At 45.9% G+C, this 20,122-nt stretch overlaps 1 protein-coding gene across 21 annotated transcripts in view; it reads left to right on the top strand.

Moving 5' to 3' along the window:
* The window catches only part of phldb1b (pleckstrin homology-like domain, family B, member 1b), a 101,639-nt gene that overhangs the window by 41,521 nt on the left and 39,996 nt on the right, over nt 1-20,122 (top strand). For 19 of the 21 annotated variants that reach the window (XM_082956270.1, XM_082956276.1, XM_045724477.2 and 16 more), the window contains 2 exons: nt 2,028-2,153; nt 14,925-16,474. In XM_082956270.1, coding sequence (XP_082812396.1) covers nt 2,028-2,153; nt 14,925-16,474 — 1,676 coding nt within the window. Of the gene's footprint in view, nt 1-2,027; nt 2,154-12,729; nt 12,994-14,924; nt 16,475-20,122 lie in introns of those variants that run through there. The other 2 variants (XM_082956288.1, XM_082956287.1) reach the window with 2 other exon arrangements.

Here is a 20,122-nt window from a genome sequence, read left to right as displayed (position 1 = left end):
TGCCGAGATCTTTGGATCAGTCCCTAAGGGATAAGAGAAAGGGCAGAACAGAGGCAAACAGTCAGTGAATGGCAAGTTCAGCATGTGATGAAAACAACAGGAGAACCAGTCTCCTTCTTCTAACATCAGCAACCAAGTATAACGCTTCTTCGTCCACTGCCTGTATTCCAATAGAGCTGTACAGCTGTATTGGGTAAAGTAAACAAGGCCATGTTAGCCTGACAGGATTTTTCTGCTGTGGGTGACCGAAACAGTTCTGCATTCACAGTTCGTATCTGCATTCTGCACAGACTACATACTTTTAAAGATTTTATTTTATTTTCCCCTTTGGAACTTCATTTGTGGTGTCAGATACAACCACATAAAGTAATTGCAATCACACATAACAGTGTGTTTTTCTTCCTCGCTTTGCAATTTTTACATGTTTTCCTGCCTGATGACCCTGATGGTATGATGTGCAACATCTATGCTATTAATACTTTGGATCAAGTCTGTACAGTGCGTGTGTGCTCTCTGAATAGCCAATGAGTTGTGAGGTTGAGTTGGCTTACAGTGTGCGAGGGCTGTAGCCCGGGGCTATTTCATTTGAAGGGTGGGACTGACACTGGGCGTGATTGAGTTTTCCCTCCCTCAAATCGTGTTGATGCAGGTCAAAGCCATGCCTCTGTTCTCCTTGGCTGTGACTCAGGCCTGCCAAAACGCACAACCTCTGTCTCCTGAAGAAGAACAGAGAGCGTGTACAGACAGATATTCAGTTGATGTGGCGCTCTCCTCTACAATCTTAAGTAATATTGTTATAAAATGTAATACGTCTCAGTACTACCCATCACATCGCTTGTTTTTATGTTTGCCTCCCCAGAGATGTTAATTTCATATATTTTATTATCAAATGTGGACATAAACATCATATATTATAGAAAGGGCTTGAAACTTTAAAAATGTTCCCATTAGTCAAACAATTAAAGCTAAGCTCAACTCTGTCGACATAAAAGAAATGTATCTGCTTCTCCGCTGCATTGGCGTCATCTCATCTCCCTACACTGATGTGATAGTTACCACGGTAATTCAGCTGTGCCTGTGTTTGTGTCCTAATCACTTCCTGTCCTGTCAGAGCCTGTGAAGTAATCAACTGTTTTTCCCCACTGCCATGGAATAAAAAGGCATCTGGCTGCATTGTACACACTATGCATCCCAAGTGAAATCCTATTCCCTATATAGTGCACTACTTCTGAACAGGGCCCTATGGGCCCTGGTTAAAAGTAGTGCACTCTAAAGGGAATATGGTGCATCTGGATCTCGCCCACTGTACAATGATAGTGCTCTGATTGAAAAGTTTCCATGAAAGCCTTTTTACCCCCAGGTTCTCTGGTTGCTGATGACAGGTATCAGTTAACAGACCACCCTCTATTTATCTCAATCTAAAATATATTTTCAGCTATTCACTGTATAATGGGACTGTATTTGGACAGTACAGTATCAATCTTTGCTTTCTCCTGATTACTTTTAGTTAGTAGCATACAGGACTGAATTAGAATGTTTCAGATTTTTCAAACAAGGCTTTAAATCGATCAGAATAGGCACTACAAGCACAGAGTCTTTTCCATAGAGATAAAACTAAATCTATGGTCTTCACTCACAAGGCAATGCGCAATGCTTACATAGAAGTGAGTTACTTTCATATCCTGTTGTTACGCAATGTCTATCAAACCCCTCACCACCTTATCAATCTGCCAGACCCCAGTGACTTGTAATGACTGATGATGAAAAGATCAAGTATATTTCCAGTAACACTGTCCAGACTTATATTGGATGTGTTTCACTCATATATTACAGAGGCAATATCAGTTGAAGCTAAAGCTGATGAACTGAAGATACAGATGACAGATATCAATGTGACAAGCCTGGCCTTGGGGAGTTAATGCAAGTCTTTAGGTCTCAGGCAAAGTTACTCGTCATGCATGCATGGTTCACTGAACCACCTCCATCACAAATGCTGCTTTCTCAACCTCCCATGTTTTCTTTTACAGGCTGTATGCTGTGTTTTGGCCAGTCAGTATTTTTCCGCTTCAACCACCCAGAGGAGGCGTTCAGGATGAAGAGCATGATGCCAGAGGGAAGCAAGGGCTCTGGTGGGAACTACAGAATCCACTCAGGTAATATAGTACTGTCACAGGTAACACAGTACTGTCACAGGTAATATAGTACTGTCATGACACACTCAAGGTATAGGCCCTACCGTTGTATGAACTAGACAAAATATTTTCTGAAAAAATAAGCAGAAAATCTAATGTAGATGTCTATCTGGATGTTACAAGATACATTTTCGGAGCACTTCACTTGAACCCTCTCAAATACAAAGCTTGCATAATACTCAGAATACATGGCCGATGTCAGCTTATGGCAACCAACGTTGGAGTGCAATGACACGCTGAATATAAACTACTGGGGTAAATCTAAAGGTAAGCAAAGGGTTAAAAGCAAGGTATTTTAAAGACATTTTTAATACCCCGTCAAATGAGAAGACACTGAATAAACTACACTTCCTCCACCAAGGTCCTTGTTTCTGTGTCGCCACACAGCTTAATGGCTCAGATTGTTACCGTGGCTAAGGAGGCAGTTCCACATGCCACAGAAGGCCCCTTATTGCCTTTCCATTTCCGGCCTGGGTGAAGACAGGGTGCAACAGAACCCTGGTTGCCTAGCCTGCTGACCCTGGTTTCACACCATGCATGTTTTATGAGCATCTCATTTCTCTCTGGGTCTCTAGGCAGAAGTGTTCAGCTGCCTAGCCCTGCCCTGTCCTATCCTCGCAGGCACAGTGGAGTGTGTTTCCCCTTCTTGGCCGCCTTTGGGGGATCTTGACTAACCAGTGTCTGTATGTAGCTTCGCTACTTTTATAGCCTCGCTACTGTATATAGCCTGTCTTTTTACTGTTGTTTTATATTTTTACCTACGTATTGTTCACCTAATACCTTTTTTGCACTATTGGTTAGAGCCTGTAAGTAAGCATTTCACTGTAAGGTCTACACCTGTTGTATTCGGCGCACGTGACAAATAAACTTTGATTTGATTTGATTCTTGGGGATCTGTCCCAGCATCTTGTTATTTCCTTATTTTTTTTGTGCGTTGACGATGTGCCACCGGTGATAAGTATGGAGCATATACATATATGGTGTTGAACTTCCTGGTTTGTTAATGAATGCTTTCCGCTGTTGTTTAAAATGCTTGATTTCTCCTTAGATGTGCATTCCTTGGTGTGGTCGCTAGAGGGGGTGTGTTCTTACTTTGACGTACTTAAACTGTGTATTATTGTGTGTCACATTAAGGTTGATAGATCTGATTGATGAGTATGATTTCTAGTGCTTGCTTGGTAACCCCCACTCACATATCGTACATTGCAGTAGGCCTATACAGTAGTTAGAGTTCTGACAGGCACTAGTCTCTTCAGCCACCCTCAGTGAGCAGCTCTGACACATTTCCTACCAGGCTCATTCATATGCCAGCCAGGCAGACAGCTTTGTTGGCTACGCTCTGCTTATTTTAAGTTGAGGGGTATCTTTTACTGCTTCTATTTTTAAACCTCTACCCTATTCTACTATCTTCCATCTCCACTTCCTGTGTGTTTCCTTAAACTTTCCTGCACCGCACCATTTCCCTGTGTAGGTTAGGTTAACAGGGGATTTAAATGCCTTCTCTATCTTAATTATCTTCATGCCATATCGTGTCCATCTTAATATCCCATCATTTCAAATGGTTGGGCTCTGCCTAAAAAGTCTGATATAGCTTACACATTCCACAACTGTTATTTGATGTAGTCAAAATCCATTGGTTCATTGTCTATACGGTAAAAATTATAATAGGCAAGGAAATATCACCTTTTAGATAACCTAGAAGACTCACTACTATATAGCCTAGGCATATTATTAAATTAAGTATGAATGACACTATGATTTCGCACTAGTTTCAAGTTTTAATATCACATGCACAAGTACAGTGAAATGCCTTTCTTGCTAGCTCTAACCCCAACAATGCAGTAATTAGGGATGCACAATATATCGGTGAACATATCGGAATCGGACGATATTAGCTAAAAATGCCAACATCAGTATCGGCCGATGTCTAGTTTAACGCCGATGTGCAAAACCGTGCAACACAGCATTTATAACCTAGCCCACAATGTCTACTGTGTGGATCGAGCAGTCAACAAGTCGAGCAGTCATTTGAAAGAGCAAGAACATTTCAGCGAGACAACTCAAAAGGTGAAATCCATTAAAGCCAAGGTAATGGTATTCATTGCCCTTGACAATCAACCGTTCGGTGATGTTGGCTTACGCCGACTGGTCGAGCACCGGTACACACTACCAAGTGCGCTATTTTTCAGTTGTTGCCCTACTGGAGTTACACAGTAATAGCATCACTGCTATTGTCATTGTCGTGTGTGTAGGTGGCAGGGAAGTCAGGCGCAGGAGAAACCAACTTGGTGTAACTGGAGTAGTTTCGGGTTGAGAGCCAGACCCTGTCCCCTGGTGTGAACACTGGGGCCTCACTGCGGTGACGGTCTGCGCCAACTTTCTGGAGAAGTACGGCGCGCTGAAGGTGGACGTGAGCGGTGTCGCAGATTTCCTCCATGCGCCGGAACCAGTCGTCCACCGCAGGAGCCTCGGTCTGACTCTGATGCCAAGGAGCCAGAACCAGCTGATACCCCAACACACACTGAAAGGGAGAGAGGTTAGTGGAGGAGTGGCGGAGCGAGTTCTGGGCCATCTCTGCCCAGGGCATGAACGCCGCCCACTCCCCCGGCCGGTCCTGGCAATAAGACCTCAGAAACCTACCCACATCCTGGTTAATTCTCTCCACCTGCCCGTTACTCTCAGGGTGAAAACCCGAGGTAAGGCTGACCGAGACCCCCAGACGTTCCATGAATGCCTTCCAGACCCTTGACGTAAACTGGGGGCCCCAATCAGACACTATATCCTCAGGCACCCCGTAGTGTCGGAAGACGTGTGTAAACAGAGCCTCCGCAGTCTGTAGGGCCATAGGGAGACCGGGCAAAGGGAGGAGACGACAGGACTTAGAAAAACGATCCACAATGACCAGGATCGTGGTGTTACCTTGTGAAGGTGGAAGATCGGTTAGGAAATCCACTGACAAGTACGACCACGGCCGTTGTGGAACGGGTAAGGGTTGTAACTTACCTCTGGTTAGGTGTCTAGGAGCCTTGCACTGGGCGCACACTGAGCAGGAGGAAACATAAACCCTCACGTCCTTTGCTAAAGTGGGCCACCAGTATTTCCCACTAAGACAGCGCATCGTCCGACCGATCCCAGGATGACCAGAGGAGGGTGACGTGTGAGCCCAGTAGATCAATCGGTCGCGGACAGCAGACAGAACGTACAGACGCCCAGCTGGACACTGAGGGGGAACGAGCTCTGCATGTGACGCCCGCTCAATGTCCGTGTCCAGCTCCCACACTACCGGTGCCACCAAACAAGAGGCTGGGGTTATGGGAGTAGGATCTATGGACCACTCCTCTGTGTCATACAGCCAGGACAGTGCATCTGCCTTAACGTTCTGGGAGCCTGGTCTGTAAGAGAGGGTAAACACAAAATGGGTGAAAAACATGGCCCACCTTGCCTGGCGAGGATTCAGTCTCCTCGCCTCCCGGATGTACTCCAGATTGAGGTGGTCAGTCCAGATGAGAAAAGGGTGTTTAGCCCCCTCAAGCCAATGTCTCCACACCTTCAAAGCCTTGACGACAGCCAACAGCTCCCGGTCCCCCACATCATAATTTTGCTCCGCCGGGCTGAGCTTCTTAGAGAAGAAGGCACAGGGGCGGAGCTTAGGTGGCTTACCCGAGCGCTGATAGAGCACAGCTCCTATCCCAGCCTCAGACGCTTCCAACTCCACTATGAATTGCAAAGAGGGATCCGGATGAGCCAAAACAGGAACCAAGGTAAACAGAGCCTTCAGTTGCCTAAAAGCTGACCACTGCAAGCGCACCGGACCCCCCTTCAGCAGTGAGGAAATGGGAGCAGCTACCTGACCAAAACCCCGGATAAACCTCCGGGTAGTAATTGGCAAACCCTAAAAATTGCTGCACCTCCTTCACCGTGGTAGGAGTCAGCCAATTACGCACGGCTGCAATGTGGTCACTTTCCATCTCCACTCCTGACGTGGATAGGGGGGGGGGGGGGGGGAATCAGGAAAAGTGACACAAATATATGGGCAACAGAGGGCTCTGGATGAGAATGGTGCCTACTCACCCGGGGTGGCGCCAGAGCGCCCTGACTACTACCTCGATTCCCAGAAGAACCTACCTGGCACCGACCAGCAGTGTGACCTCTGCGGTCACAGATGGTGCACGAGCGGGAACCCCCTCCGGTCTCCCTGTGCACCCTCTCTCCCAGCTCCATGGGTATAGGAGAGGGGGTGCGGGAGGATGGAACCACCAGACCCCGATCTGGACGTCCGCGAGCAGCCAGGAAGTTGTCCAGCCTGATGGACAGATCCACCAGCTGGTCGAAGGTGAGGGTGGTGCCTCTGCAGGCCAGCTCCCGATGGACGTCCTCACACAGACTGCAGCGGTAATGGTCGATCAGGGCCCCGTGATTCCATCCCGCACCGGCTGCCAGGGTCCTGAACTCCAGGGCAAAATCCTGGACGCTCCTCGTCTCCTGCCTCAGATGGTAGAGGCGCTCAACCGCCGCTCTGCCCTCGGGTGGGTGGTCGAAGACGGCCCAAAAACGGCGGGTGAACTCCTCATAACGGTCCAACGCCGCATCTCCTCCTCCACACACAGCACTGGCCCATTCCAGGGCTCTCCAGATGAGGCACGAGATGAGGGCGAAACTCTTCTCACGGTCTACCAACTGTGGCTCAGTTGGTAGAGCATGGTGTTTGCAGCGCCAGGGTTGTGGGTTTGATTCCCACGGGGGGCCAGTACAAAAAAATGCATGAAATGAAATGTATACATTCACTACTGCAAGTCGCTCTGGATAAGAGTGTCTGCTAAATGACTAAAAATGTGATGGAACTGGGTGGACCGTGGCCAGATAAAGGTCTAATTGGAGGAGGAAACCCTGGCAGCCGGCAGAGTTTCCGTCGTACCCCTGAGGCATGGATATACGGATTCCACCAGGTTCAGGTTGAGAAGGGGCGCGCAGTATAGTGAAGCTTCTTCGCTTGCTCCTGGACGCGCTCCTCCACCTCCATGTCTGGGGTATCCTCTCCTGCTGACTTCATAATTTTGGTCGGAGTTTCTGTCATTGTCGTGTGTGTAGGTGGCAGGGAAGTCAGGCGCAGGAGAAACCAACTTGGTGTAACTGGAGTAGTTTAATTATTATAAAACAAACTCCAAAAAAACAACGTACATAAAAATAAACATGGGTGAGCATACCCGTCGCACACCTATACAAATACACAAACACATAACCACAAACAATCTCCGACAAGGACATGAGGGGAAACAGAGGGTTAAATACACAGCATGTAATTAATGGGATTGGAACCAGGTGTGTAGGAAGACAAGACAAAACCAATGGAAAATGAAAAATGGATCAATGATGGCTAGAAGACCGGTGACGTCGACCGCCGAGCACCACCCGAACAAGGAGGGGCATCGACTTCGGCAGAAGTCGTGACAGCTATTAGCTTCAAGGCATACATACTATGGAATGCCGTTTGTGTCTTCGCATGTCAAAAAAGATACAGTAGCATTGTCAAAGCTGTACAAAAAAGTTTGCAAACACCGGCCACTAATGATGTGTTTACAATACTGCGTTGGTAATAAACCATCTGTTCGACTGCAACTTCTGGGGTAGGTAGCTTTAGCTTGGTACCTAGCTAGCACCAATACAACCAGCCTGAAAACAATGACCAGTAGAAACTGCAGTCATTTTCATTATTCTTAGCAATGATTAGTATTAGAAAGGTTGCCACTTGTTGTTCGCCTATTGAAATTGAACTTCAGTTCATGAAAATAAATAGCTAGCCAGCTACTTAACCCTGTTGCCCAAGATAACGTTATAAGCAGCCAGCTAGCTTCATCTGGCTAGTGTTGCTCAACCAGACTTGGTTATGTGTTGTGAAGCTAGCCACAATAAGGATTAGGCACAATATTGGAATTTGTGGTTTGCCTTCAAAATGAAGTATGTCATTGACAGTGATGCAAATGAATACAAATAGAATTATGCAATACTTTTATTTTGTAGGCTAACTGCAAAGTCCACTATTGTGGCTAATCCTTATTGTGGCTAGCTTCACATAGATGGGTCCGACCACAATTAATCAAATAAAAACTGTCTTATAATCCATGAGCTAACTGGCTTTTTTTCTGACCAGCACTGTAGGTGCGCGAGACAACTTTACCAGCATCATAGCATACGTATCGATGAATCCTTGTGACATGAAATACAAGTGATAGTGTAATAAATACGTAAAAAAATGAATGGACTCGTTAAATTATTATGTGACGTGCAGTCATAGTCAGGTCCTGATTGGTCAACAAGCAAAGACCCAAACGGCGTTCCATAAAATCCTGGTTGAGAATGAAACGACTGAACAAATGAACAACGAAACAGCACAGCAAGTAAGTGAAAGAAATAGGTTTTGATGATGTTTTACTGGTAATGGGGACATACGTAAATGCCAACAAAATAACTTTTTGGTCAGTGTGGTGTGTGTGTGTGTGTGTGTAACCTTTATTTAACTAGGCAAGTCAGTTATTCTTATTTACAATGACGGCCTACCCCGGCCAAACCCGGACGACGCTGAGACAATTGTGCGCCGCCCTATGGGACTCCCAATCACTACCGGATGTGATACAGCCTAGATTCGAACCAGGGACTGTAGTGACGCCTCTTGCACTGAGATGCCGTGCCTTAGACCGCTGCGTCCATGTGTGTGTGTTAACTATTTAACTGTACTAGAATGCTTAAAATGCTGCTAAAATTGTAAATATCAGTTATCGGTATCGGTTTTTTGGCAAGGAAAATATTGGATATTGGTATCGGCCAAAAATGTCATATCGGTGCATCACTAGCAGTAATCATTAACAATGTAATACAAAAAATAACAAGGTAGAACAAAAACACACAAGATAAGAAGAACACGATAAAGTAAGTAAGCATACTATATACAGGGTCAGTTCCAGTACCATATTTACAATGTGAAAGGATACTGGATCGATAGAGGGAGATACTGTATGTACAGGGGTAAGGTGACTAGGCATCAGAATATATGATAAACAGAGTAGCAGCAGCGTATACAGTGCCTTCGTAAAGTATTCAGACCCCTTGACTTGTTCCACATTTTGTTACGTTGCAACGTTACAGGTTTAGGATTTTTTGCTAATTCATTATTTAGAAAAAACTGAAATACTACATTTACATAAATATTCAGACTCTTTACTCAGTACTTTGTTGAAGCACCTTTGGCAGCGACTACAGCCTCGAGTCTTTTTGGGTATGATGCTACAAGCTTGGCACACCTGTATTTGGGGTGTTTCTCCCATTCTTCTCTGAAGATCCTCTCAAGCTCTGTCAGGTTGGAGGGGGAGCATTGCTGCAGAGTTATTTTCAGGTCTCTCCAGAGATGTTTGATCGGAATCAAGTCCGGGCTCTAGCTGGGCCTCTCAAGGACATTCAGAGACTTGTCCCGAAGCCACTCCTGCATTGTCTTCAATTTTTTTTTAAAGACAATTTGTCACATGCGCCAAATACAACAAGTGTAGCCCTTACAGTGAAATGCTTACTTACAAGCCCTTAACCAACAATGCAGTTAAGAAAATACCTACAAAAAAGTAAGAGATAAAAATAACTAATTATTAAAAAGCAGGAGTTAAATAACAATAGCTTGGCTATATACAGGGGGTACTGGTACAGAGTCACCAGTGTCGAGGTAATTGAGGTAATATGTACATGTAGGTAGAGTTACGTCTTGCTTTTTCCCAGCGCAGTTAAGCCAAAACCACACCCGTTATTCAGAGGGGCGTTCTACAACGCTTTGCGCGCTCTCCAAGTCTGGAAGTGAATATCACGTAGTGCAAAATTTCAGTCACTGATTTAATAACATTTGCCCTTGTATTTCAAGATTGAAAAGTATAATAACATAATGTCCCTTAATGCTCAAAGACAGATTCAATGGCTGTAGCATAGCGTATTTGACTGAATGATTAGCTAATAAATATTTGAGAAATTATGAATAATAAGCATATGCTTTTACCTGATAATAGACTACTAATGATAATATAACAACTTAAAATACCGAGCTAGTAACGTTAAGTAGCCGAGGTTAACTTAGCTGAACTTCAGTTGAGGAAATTCATCAGAGTTCTGAGACATTTTTACAACTAATTGAAACTCTCAAAATAAATACATGGGCAAATGTTACCAAACATGATAATAATAGGCCTGCATTATTGTAGGCAGGGAATTGTTAAATTACACTTCCCATCCTTACCTTGGAAGGTCACTGTCTCTAAGCTGAGAGGTCCTGGATGGCAGGAAGCTTGGCCCCAGTGATGTACTGGGCCGTACACACTACACTCTAGTGCCTTGCGGTCGGAGGCCAAGCAGTTGCCATACCAGGCAGTGACGCAACCCGTCAGGATGCTCTCGATGGTGCAGCTGTGAAACCTTTTGAGGATCTGAGGACCCATGCCAAATCTTTTCAGTCTCCTGAGGGGGAATAGGTTTTGTCGTGCCCTCTTCACAACGGTCTTGGTGTGCTTGGACCATGTTTGTTTGTTGGTGATGTGGACGCCAAGGAACTTGAAGCTCTCAACCTGCTCCACTACAGCCCCGTCGATGAGAATGGGGGCGTGCTCGGTCCTCCGTCTCCTGTAGTCCACAATCATCTCCTTTGTCTTGATCATGTTGAGGGAGAGGTTGTTGACCTTGCACCACATGGTCAGGTCTCTGACCTCCTCCTTATAGGCTGTCTCATCGTTTTCGGTGATCAGGCCTTCCACTGTTGTGTCATCGGCAAACTTAATGATGGTGTTGGAGTCGTGCTTGACCATGCAGTCATGAGTGAACAGGGAGTACAGGAGGGGACTGAGCACGCACCCCTGAGGGGCCCCCCTATTGACGACCAGCGCGGAGGATGTGTTTTTACCCACCCTTACCACCTGGGGGCAGCCCGTCAGGAAGTCCAGGATCCAGTTGCAGAGGGAGGTGTTTAGTCCCAAGGTCCGTAGCTTAGTGATGAGCTTTGAGGCACTATGGTGTTGAATGCTGTTCTGTAGTCAATGAATAGCATTCTCACATAGGTGTTCCTTTTGTCCAGGTGTGAAAGGGCAGTGTGGAGTGCAATAGAGATTGCATTATCTGTGGGTCTGTTGGGGTGGCATGCAAATTGGAGTGGGTCTAGGGTTTCTGGGATAATGGTGTTGATGTGAGCCATGACCAGCCTTTCAAAGTATTTCATGGCTACAGACGTGAGTGCTACGGGTCGGTAGTCATTTAGGCAGGTTACTTTAGTGTTCTTGGGCACAGGGACTATGGTGGTCTGCTTGAAACATGTTGGTATTACAGACTCAGACAGGGAGAGGTTGAAAATGTCAGTGAAGACACTTGCCAGTTGGTCAGCGCATGCTCGGAGTACATTGTGGCATGAAGCCTTAGAGTTCTTGGGAACAGGGATGATGGTGGTCAACTTAAAACATGTTGGGATTACAGACTGGGACAAGGAGATTTAGAAAATTACCGGGAACATACCTGCCAGCTGTTCTGCACATGCTCTGAGAAAGCTCCCTGGAATACCATCGTACCCCGCGGACCTGATTAAAGACTTTAATGATGTTGGCCTTGGAGAGCGAGATCAAACCCAATCTTCTGGGTTGGTGGCGGCCCTCACACCCGGTACGATGTTGGTATTGTCAAGGCGTGCATAGATTGCTTTGAGTTTGTCTGGTAGAGAGGCATCGTTGGGCACATCACGGCTGGGTCTTCCTTTGTAATCTGTGATCGCTCTTATCCATAATCTCATGTAGACTGGCCTACCCGTACTGTATCTGCAAACTGTCTGTAGAGTTGAAAATGTGATGGAAACACATCACAACACATTTATTTGGTATATGAAAATGTAAGCGAAAAAATACATTTTGTGTGCACTGTCATCACACACTGATTTTTATCCGCAACAAGTCTGTTTGGTGGAAACAGCACTGGTGGGAAAATGTGCATATTTTCTTTATGCAGATTCTAGAATATTTGCATGAAAATCTGTCGCCAATTGGATGGAAACCTAGCTACGGTGATTGTTTTAAATTAAAATTGCAAAAAATAAACATAAATAGCTTCTTAGCAAAAGGCTATTTCTCATACACAATTTATCTTGGACAGTCTGGGAGTGGTTTGAGTTAGGGACCTAATTGGAGTAGCCTAATGGGAGGGATATGTAACCTGAAAACTAGCTGTTATTGGCAGAGAGGTTCGAAACTCTCTTTGTTATTGGTCTATTAATTTACTAATTTACTTGCTTTGGCAACATTAACTTATGTTTCCCATGCCAATAAAGCCCCTTGAATTGAATTAATTTATACAGCCTAATTTATACAAAATGAGTTGAAATTTCAGGCAGTCTTTTCAGACTGCTCTTACACACAAATGGTATTATAAGAATTTAGACAATTTCACAGTAATATTCCAAGCTCATAATGTGGAAATATATATAAAACACGTTTTTGAATGCACTGCCCCTTTAAGAAGAAAAACAGACGCCATAGTTCCCGCCCCCGTAAACTACCAGGCCGTCACATCAGCACGGTGGACAGGGAAGGGAGGGGGAGCGAGCTAGCAGGGTAGCGACGCCTGGCACACGAAACCCGGCTTGGAATATCACTCTGTCAACCTTCCCGGGTGCGGAGAGCCGGGTAGGCTACGACAGGCTTCGGTAAATGCAGCTTTATTGAGGTAGAAATGCCGGCACCAGCGTTTGGGTTTTAGCTGGGTTATAAGTCATTATTTCTTAGTCGCAGGCTTGCCCATTCATGTAAGTACTGATCATTATTATTATTTACCGCTTTGGTGTAGGGTCCGTCCAGGGACAGAGACTAATGTATTTTCACGGTCATTCTCTACGTTTTTGACATTGTGGGTCTATTCATCTTCTGAGACGTTTGACAATCGAAATGCTGGCGACATCCTACGACCATGTGGCCTGTTGTGGGCTGACAAAATAATGGGGAAAATGAATAACCAAGTAACCGACAAATATCCATATAATTGTAATTTACACCAACATGTATTGGGGCCATATGGTGGTCGTGCTGTCACTCAAAATGACATGATGCTTGAATAGTTTTTCTGCTTGGCAGATGAAGAACTCTGGTTGAGTCATTGTAGAAAGACCAGGCAGATCGCCTACTCCCAGCTCTTTGCTGAACAAATAGTGCTTATGCATTATTTGTAAAGCCTCTTCATCATCCAGGGCTATGAGATCATATTTATGAATAGAAAGCAAAATTAAGGTGGTTATTTACTGCAGTGATACACAGTAGCTTGTTTATTCTAGACTGAAAGTACCCTATTTGAAACAGAGCTGTATTTGGAATGGCTTTCATATTTGACATGTGCATGATATCGATGTTACAGAAATATGTTAATATACATATTCACATGCATACAGTACATATTTCCACATAGAAGAGTTGCCAAAGATGCATGATCTCACTCATTTGTTTATATATACAGCGTATACCAAACATGAAAAAAGCTTTAATATTGAGTTTCACCCCCCCACCCTTTTGCCCTCAGAACAGCCTCAATTTGTTTGGTCAACAAGGTGTCGAAAGTATTCCACAGGGATGCTGGCCCATGTTGACTCCAATGCTTCCCATAGTTGTGTCAAGTTGGCTGGATGTTCTTTGGGTGGTGGACCATTCTTGATACACACAGGAACTGTTGAACATGAAAACCCAGCAGTGTTATTTTCACATGCATCGGATAGGTGCAGTGAAATGTTGTTTTACAGGGTCAGCCATAGTAGTACGGTGCCCCTGGAGCAAATTAGGGTTAAGTGCCTTTCGGCTCAGGTATTCGAACCAGCGACCTTTCGGTTACTGACCCAACGCTCTAACTGCTAAGCTTACCTGCCATCATACAAATGATCACATTGCTTATTCCTGGTTGCAGCCTATTAGCATATCATTTTAATACCATAGATTACACCTGGATGTCCCCTTGTGCTCCCTAATCTACAACGTTGACATTATGGGGAGGCTGCGGGTTGCCTGCGATTTCGATTGAATTACCACTGGGCCCTGGCCTGCGCTGCTCTCCAGCCGCACAGTAATTGGGTTATACTGGCACATTTTCCCCTCAATCTTTCCAAAGCCTGTCTTTTGCTGCCTTTGCTCTCTCTCTCTCTCTCTCTCTCTCTCGCTCTCTCTCAATCTCTCTCCCCCTGTTTCTCTCACTCTTTTTTTTGGTCTCTCTCGCCGCTCTATCTTTCTCTCTCTTCTCTTTCCTTTTTCTCATTAGCATTTCTTCATGCAGATTGTGATTTGGGTGAATTAAGTTGGGCAGTGGGCAGGTTTAAATTTAGAAGCGCTCTTAGGTAATTGATGGCTTGAAGTGTGGCCAACCTATAAAACATAGAAGCCAATTGAAGGTACTTGTGCTAAAGGCTTAGGTTCTATAATAAAAGTAACAAGACACTTTATATAAATGAGTGGTGATGCAACCGTAAGATACAGTCCATTCAATTCTCTCAACATCATCTCATTATCTATTCAGCTCTTAGAGCCTATGTCTGTTTCTATTTGTCATGTTTTCAGGGATATACCATACTGTAAATGTTGTACATTTTGGTATCTATAATGTATAATATATGCACAATATATAACTGTATATATTGCAGTGGTCATAGTCTTCACTCATAGTATAGCCTAGTGAGTGATGTTAGTTCTGTTTTCCCTACAGACTCAAAGAGCCTGGTCAATGGGAACCATCAATCAGGAGCATCCCAGTCGCACCACCCAGCCCCCGGGGAGAGAGTCCCACGCTCCGAGCATCGTGCCATCGTCAGCTCCATCGAAAAGGACCTCCAGGACATCATGGACTCCCTAGTCATGGATGATCCCCAGCCTTCCTCTTCAGACTCAAAAAAGCCAGACCACCCCATCCCCCACTCCCCGCTGTCCCCCATGGTCAACGGAGGAGGCCGCTACCTCCTCTCCCCTCCCACCAGCCCGGGGGCCATGTCAGTGGGCTCCAGCTATGAGAACACCTCCCCGCCCTTCTCCCCCCTGTCCTCTCCCTCGGCGGCCAGCAGCGCAGGCAGCTACACCAGCCCTTCTCCCAGCGGCTGCCTGGACCCCCAGGACCTATCCCTGCCCCCTGTGCCAGTCCGCTCATCCAGCTACAACTACACAACTACACCACCCATCCCCCAGCCAAGGACCATAATGACAAACTACAGCCCCGGCGGTGGGGTGCAGAGGGTTCCTGAGAGCCCCAGGCTCCAGAGGAAATGTCTCCTGGAGGCCCCCCAGAGCCCCAAGCCAGCCCGCAGAGGCCAGAGCCTGGACAGCCCAGGGGTGATGGGTTCAGAGAGCCCCAGACTGACCCACCTATCTGTTGCCTCAGCCGATGCCGGGTACATGGGCAGGAACGCAGTGCCAAGTAGCCCCAGACTCACCTCCAATTTCCCCTATGCCGCCACGTCCTCCTCCCCATCCAGCCCCAGGACAAAAGCGGGCACCATCCTCCAGGAGCGTCCGGCCAGTCCCTTCAGAGAGCAGGCGGACCGCTCCCTCACCTCCAGCTCTTCCAGACAGCTGCTATCCCAGCCCAGCAGGACCTTCCAGCCTCCCCTGGACCCCATCGTCCACATCATCCAGGGGGGCTCTCCACTCCAGCAGCACCACCTCTTCACCCACCCTCTCACACTGCAGCCCCCAGAGAGCCCTCGGCTGTCCCGCAGGAACCTCGACCTCAGCGGCGGTGGGGGCAGCAGCATGAGGGAGCTCCCCCCTCTCAGCCCCTCCATGGCTCGCAGAGGGGTGCCTGTTCTCCCGGGGGCTCTCCCTGGAAGTATCCCCATGTTGAGAACGCCCGAGAGCCCATCATCATTGGGGAAGCTGGGAGTCCCGGAGAGCCCCGGGCTCCGACGCAAGGCCGGCTCCCCCCCGGAGGACCAGTTTGGCGGCAGTGTGGTTCGAGCCCGCAGCCCCTCCCCTACCTTGGGGCTGATGATGATGGAGAGCGGGGGAGGGGGAAGGAAGGCCAGCTTTGGGAACGTCCTCTCCCCTGCTTACAGCCTGGGCTCCCTACCTGGCTCTTCGCCTCTCGCCAGCCCCAGGGGCCATAGGAAGATGTCCGGGGGCCCCCGGGATCAGAGGGGCCCCCACCCGGGCATGCGGGAACGGAAAAACAGCATCTCTGAGATCAGCGACAACGAGGACGAGCTGTTGGAGTACCACCGGCGCCAGAGAGAGGAGAGGCTCAGAGAGCAGGAGATGGAGAGACTGGTAAGTGGAGTAGCCTACTGTTAGCTTTGAGTTAGGCTAGCTATTCACACAATTCATCATTGACCTATGTGATACAGGGTAATAGCAAACTAGAAGTTATTCGGTTGTTTATTCAAAGTAATACTATCAATTAAATGACTATTAATTTTGATACTGGTCCTCAAGGAGATAACTCAGCTGCCTGAGAAATATGCCCCTTATCCAGCTCCTGATGTTGACACAAAAATCTCTCTCTGTCTTTCTGTCTCCGTCTCTCTCGCCGCTATCTATCTAAAAAAATATGAAAGGGTGTGAATTCCCACCCTAAAAAACAACAACAAAACCTGAAGTTTCTTAGCAACTGGATGTGTGGCGCTGTAGTTCGGCTTCTAGCCTTTTTTAACCAACATGTTCAGTCTGTCTCCACTCAAGTGTTCCTCCACATGACCAGATAACCATTTGTTTAACCTAAAATGATGGGAGTAGAGAGCACAGTGAAGTCCACATTTGTGAGGAAAAGCGAGGAGTGAAACTATCTTAACTGCTGACGTGTCGTGACGGAGCGTCCATGTTTTTCCAATGCAACCCCATTGTTTGTTGTCCCTTTTTGCGCTAAAGAGAGAGAGGGAGCAGTAGACTTGGACTTATGTCCCTAATGAAGCGCCTGAGACAATTCCCTTTAAAATACTTTTATATGCTTAGGCCTCTGTGTGATAAACGTGCCCTAGCCTCTCTGTGTATACTGGGCTACGCTTTGGTTCCCAACAGGAGCATTACTTCCATTACACAGCAGTAAAACCATCACTGGCAATCCCAGAATGGACACAATCTGTCTTTGTCTCCTCTGTCACCCCCATGTGTTGGAATAGGCTGTAGCTCTAAATGTTAGAGAAATGTCTCTTTCTCAGTTCAACAAGAAAAGCAATTGCCAGGATTCTCAGGAAGAAGGCAATTTTCGAATCTATATCAACTTAATAATAGTTCCTTTTTGATTAAGGACAACAAGATCCCCCAACCTTTAGGCCTATCAGTTAAATTGTATTTGTGATTCTCTCTGTATGGATGGTGTTTCAATTGAAAGGATGGTTATTACAGCCAACCATAATGACCTTTGGTTTTAACCTTGTGCCATTAGACTGGGAAATATTGACAAAGGACAGAATGTAAATAGCAGAAGGAATAACAGGGAATGTACATACTGTAAGCAGTGGTGTAAAAATACTTTTTAAAAAACTCCTTAAGTAGTACTTTCATGGTATCTGTACTTTACTATTTATATTTTTGACAACTTTACTTCACTACATTCCTAAAGAATATAATGTACTTTTTACTCCATACATTTGACCTGACACTCAAAAGTATTTGTTACATTTTGAATGCTTAGCAGGACAGGAAAATTGTCAAATTCACACCCTTATCAAGAGAACATCCCTGGTCATCCCTATTGCCTCTGATCTGGCCGACTCACTGAACATGCATGCTTCTTTTGCAAATGATGGCTGAGTGTTGGAACAAGAAAATGGTGCCATCTGGCTTGCTTAATATAAGGAATTTGAAATTATTTGTACTTTTACTTTTGATACTTAAGTATATTTTAGTTATTACATTTACTTTTAATACTTATTTAAAACCAAATACTTTTTGACTTTTACTAGTATCTTATTTTCTATTAAGGTATCTTTACTTTTACTCAAGTATGACAATTGGGTACTTTTTCCACCACTGTACATAAGCCATGCAGATAAGTAATGTAACTTATAAAGGGAGGTACTACGAAGGCGGACAGATTGTAGAGACTTACGTTTTCTTTGTCACCTGCCGGTCGGACTTTCAAGATGTAAGAGGGGTGGTTTGGTGAATTACGTAATGCCTGCGTGATTAGTAACCTAGTCTGAAGCCAGAAGGTTTGCATTAGCTCCCTGAGCAAATGCCTAGGCTTTAGCTTACATTTACATTTGAGTCATTTAGCAGACGCTCTTATCCAGAGCGACTTACAGTAGAGTGAATACATTTTATTACTGGCCCCCCGTGGGAATCGAACCCACAACCCTGGCGTTGCAAGCGCCATGCTCTACCAACTGAGCTACAGTGGGACTACCCCTAAGTGAGCTAGCGTTCCCAGTTATAACAAGAATAAGGCCCTGGCATATGAGCTTTGCAACTGGTATGCTAGCATTTTCATTGTGAGGAGGGATCAAGAGGGGAGTATGAGTATTATATGCATTCATTGTGAACCCAGGTGTGCTCAGCTCATGCAGCACTGCATGAAGGATTTGGATCCCGTAACCATTATTACCATGAGCTATTTCTGCATCCGTTTAAATCCACCAAAGATTCTGTTCTGTCCGGGTCTTTAAGATCCAGCAACTAGACACAGACCGAACTGTGCAGAGCTAAGCATGACATAAGGTCCTTGTAAGTGGAAGGCGTTAGACTCCTGCCGTGGTGAGAGACGGCGAGAGGCAGCGCAGCGAGCCAAGCGTGACACAGGTCCTCAGTGTCTCTCACTGGAGCTGCCGGTGGGGGTGGATGGGGACGTCACCATGTGACTGGCACAGTCATTTCTTTTGGAGGGGAGGTGGGGGGCAGTGTACAGTCCATTCATCAAGGCTATATTTGCCACACTTTCTGTACCCAAGGACCGTCTGTCTGTCTGCCTGCTCGCCGTCTGTCCATCTGTCTGTCAGAAGTCAGTCTGTCAGTCTCCCAGCAACATGCTGCAGGTCAGGCCAGGCCAGGGGTAACTAACTGCCCTTTGTCGCTGAGTTATTTCCGGATGCAGTCAGTCAGACCCTGGGGATCAGTGTCATGCCTGAAGCAAAGGGGTATGCTGGGTACAGCTATATATCTCTACAGAGAGAGGCAGCAAGGCTCTCTGGCATCCTGATAAACTAACAGCACTGTTTATACATAGGACTTGTTTACTGTACCAAGGATACTCAATTATTTCTGTGATCTGGAAAGACATTTGTGTTCTGTGGCCCGAGAAACGAGGGACGACGTCATTCATACCATCTGTTTACAATGTTTATACAGCGCCTTTATTCTCTTTCATTCAAGTATCATGTGTCACATAAACCAGTGAAACAGTATCTTAAGATGTTATTCAGAGGTGAGCTCTGTCATTTAGGAGTCCAGGCAGTTAAGGAGATCATTTCTCACGTCTGAGCTGCCTTTGAGTTGTAGTGCTATACATGGTTGCTTAGTGAAGCGCTGCCTTGGCAAACACACTAGGCATATGGCGTTAGTCGCTGGCTGGCTGCTCTGACTGTCAGACAGATAGGGTTGTGAAAACGGCAGTCTACTGAAGATGACCTCAATGTTGTAATGAATGGTCTAAGGATGATGACATCACATATCCCATTACCTTATAATTCTGACGTTTCGTCATGCTCACAGGGAAATTTCCAAACGTAGCTAAACAAAAATACCCACATTTTTTAAGCTGAGTATCTCAAAATTTGCATGGATACAATTTAGACTATTATTGCTAGTTCTCTCTAGCTCGAGGGACATATTTGTTGTCCTGAAGAGTTTAAGACCTTCATTGAAGTTTCTATACTGCTTTACCTTGAGAGCATTATTTTCTCTCTACGTCGGTCTCTTTGGGCCCTCTCTTTCCGTCTCTTGTGCGTGCAATTCTGTCCGGGAAGAATTTCTAGCAAAGGG

The sequence above is a fragment of the Salmo salar genome, chromosome 09 (assembly GCF_965601325.2).
Source record: "Salmo salar chromosome 09, fSalSal1, whole genome shotgun sequence".
NCBI lineage: Eukaryota > Metazoa > Chordata > Actinopteri > Salmoniformes > Salmonidae > Salmo > Salmo salar.
The sequence above is the reverse complement of the archived record's forward strand: the minus strand, read 5'-3'. Positions and strand labels throughout refer to the sequence as shown.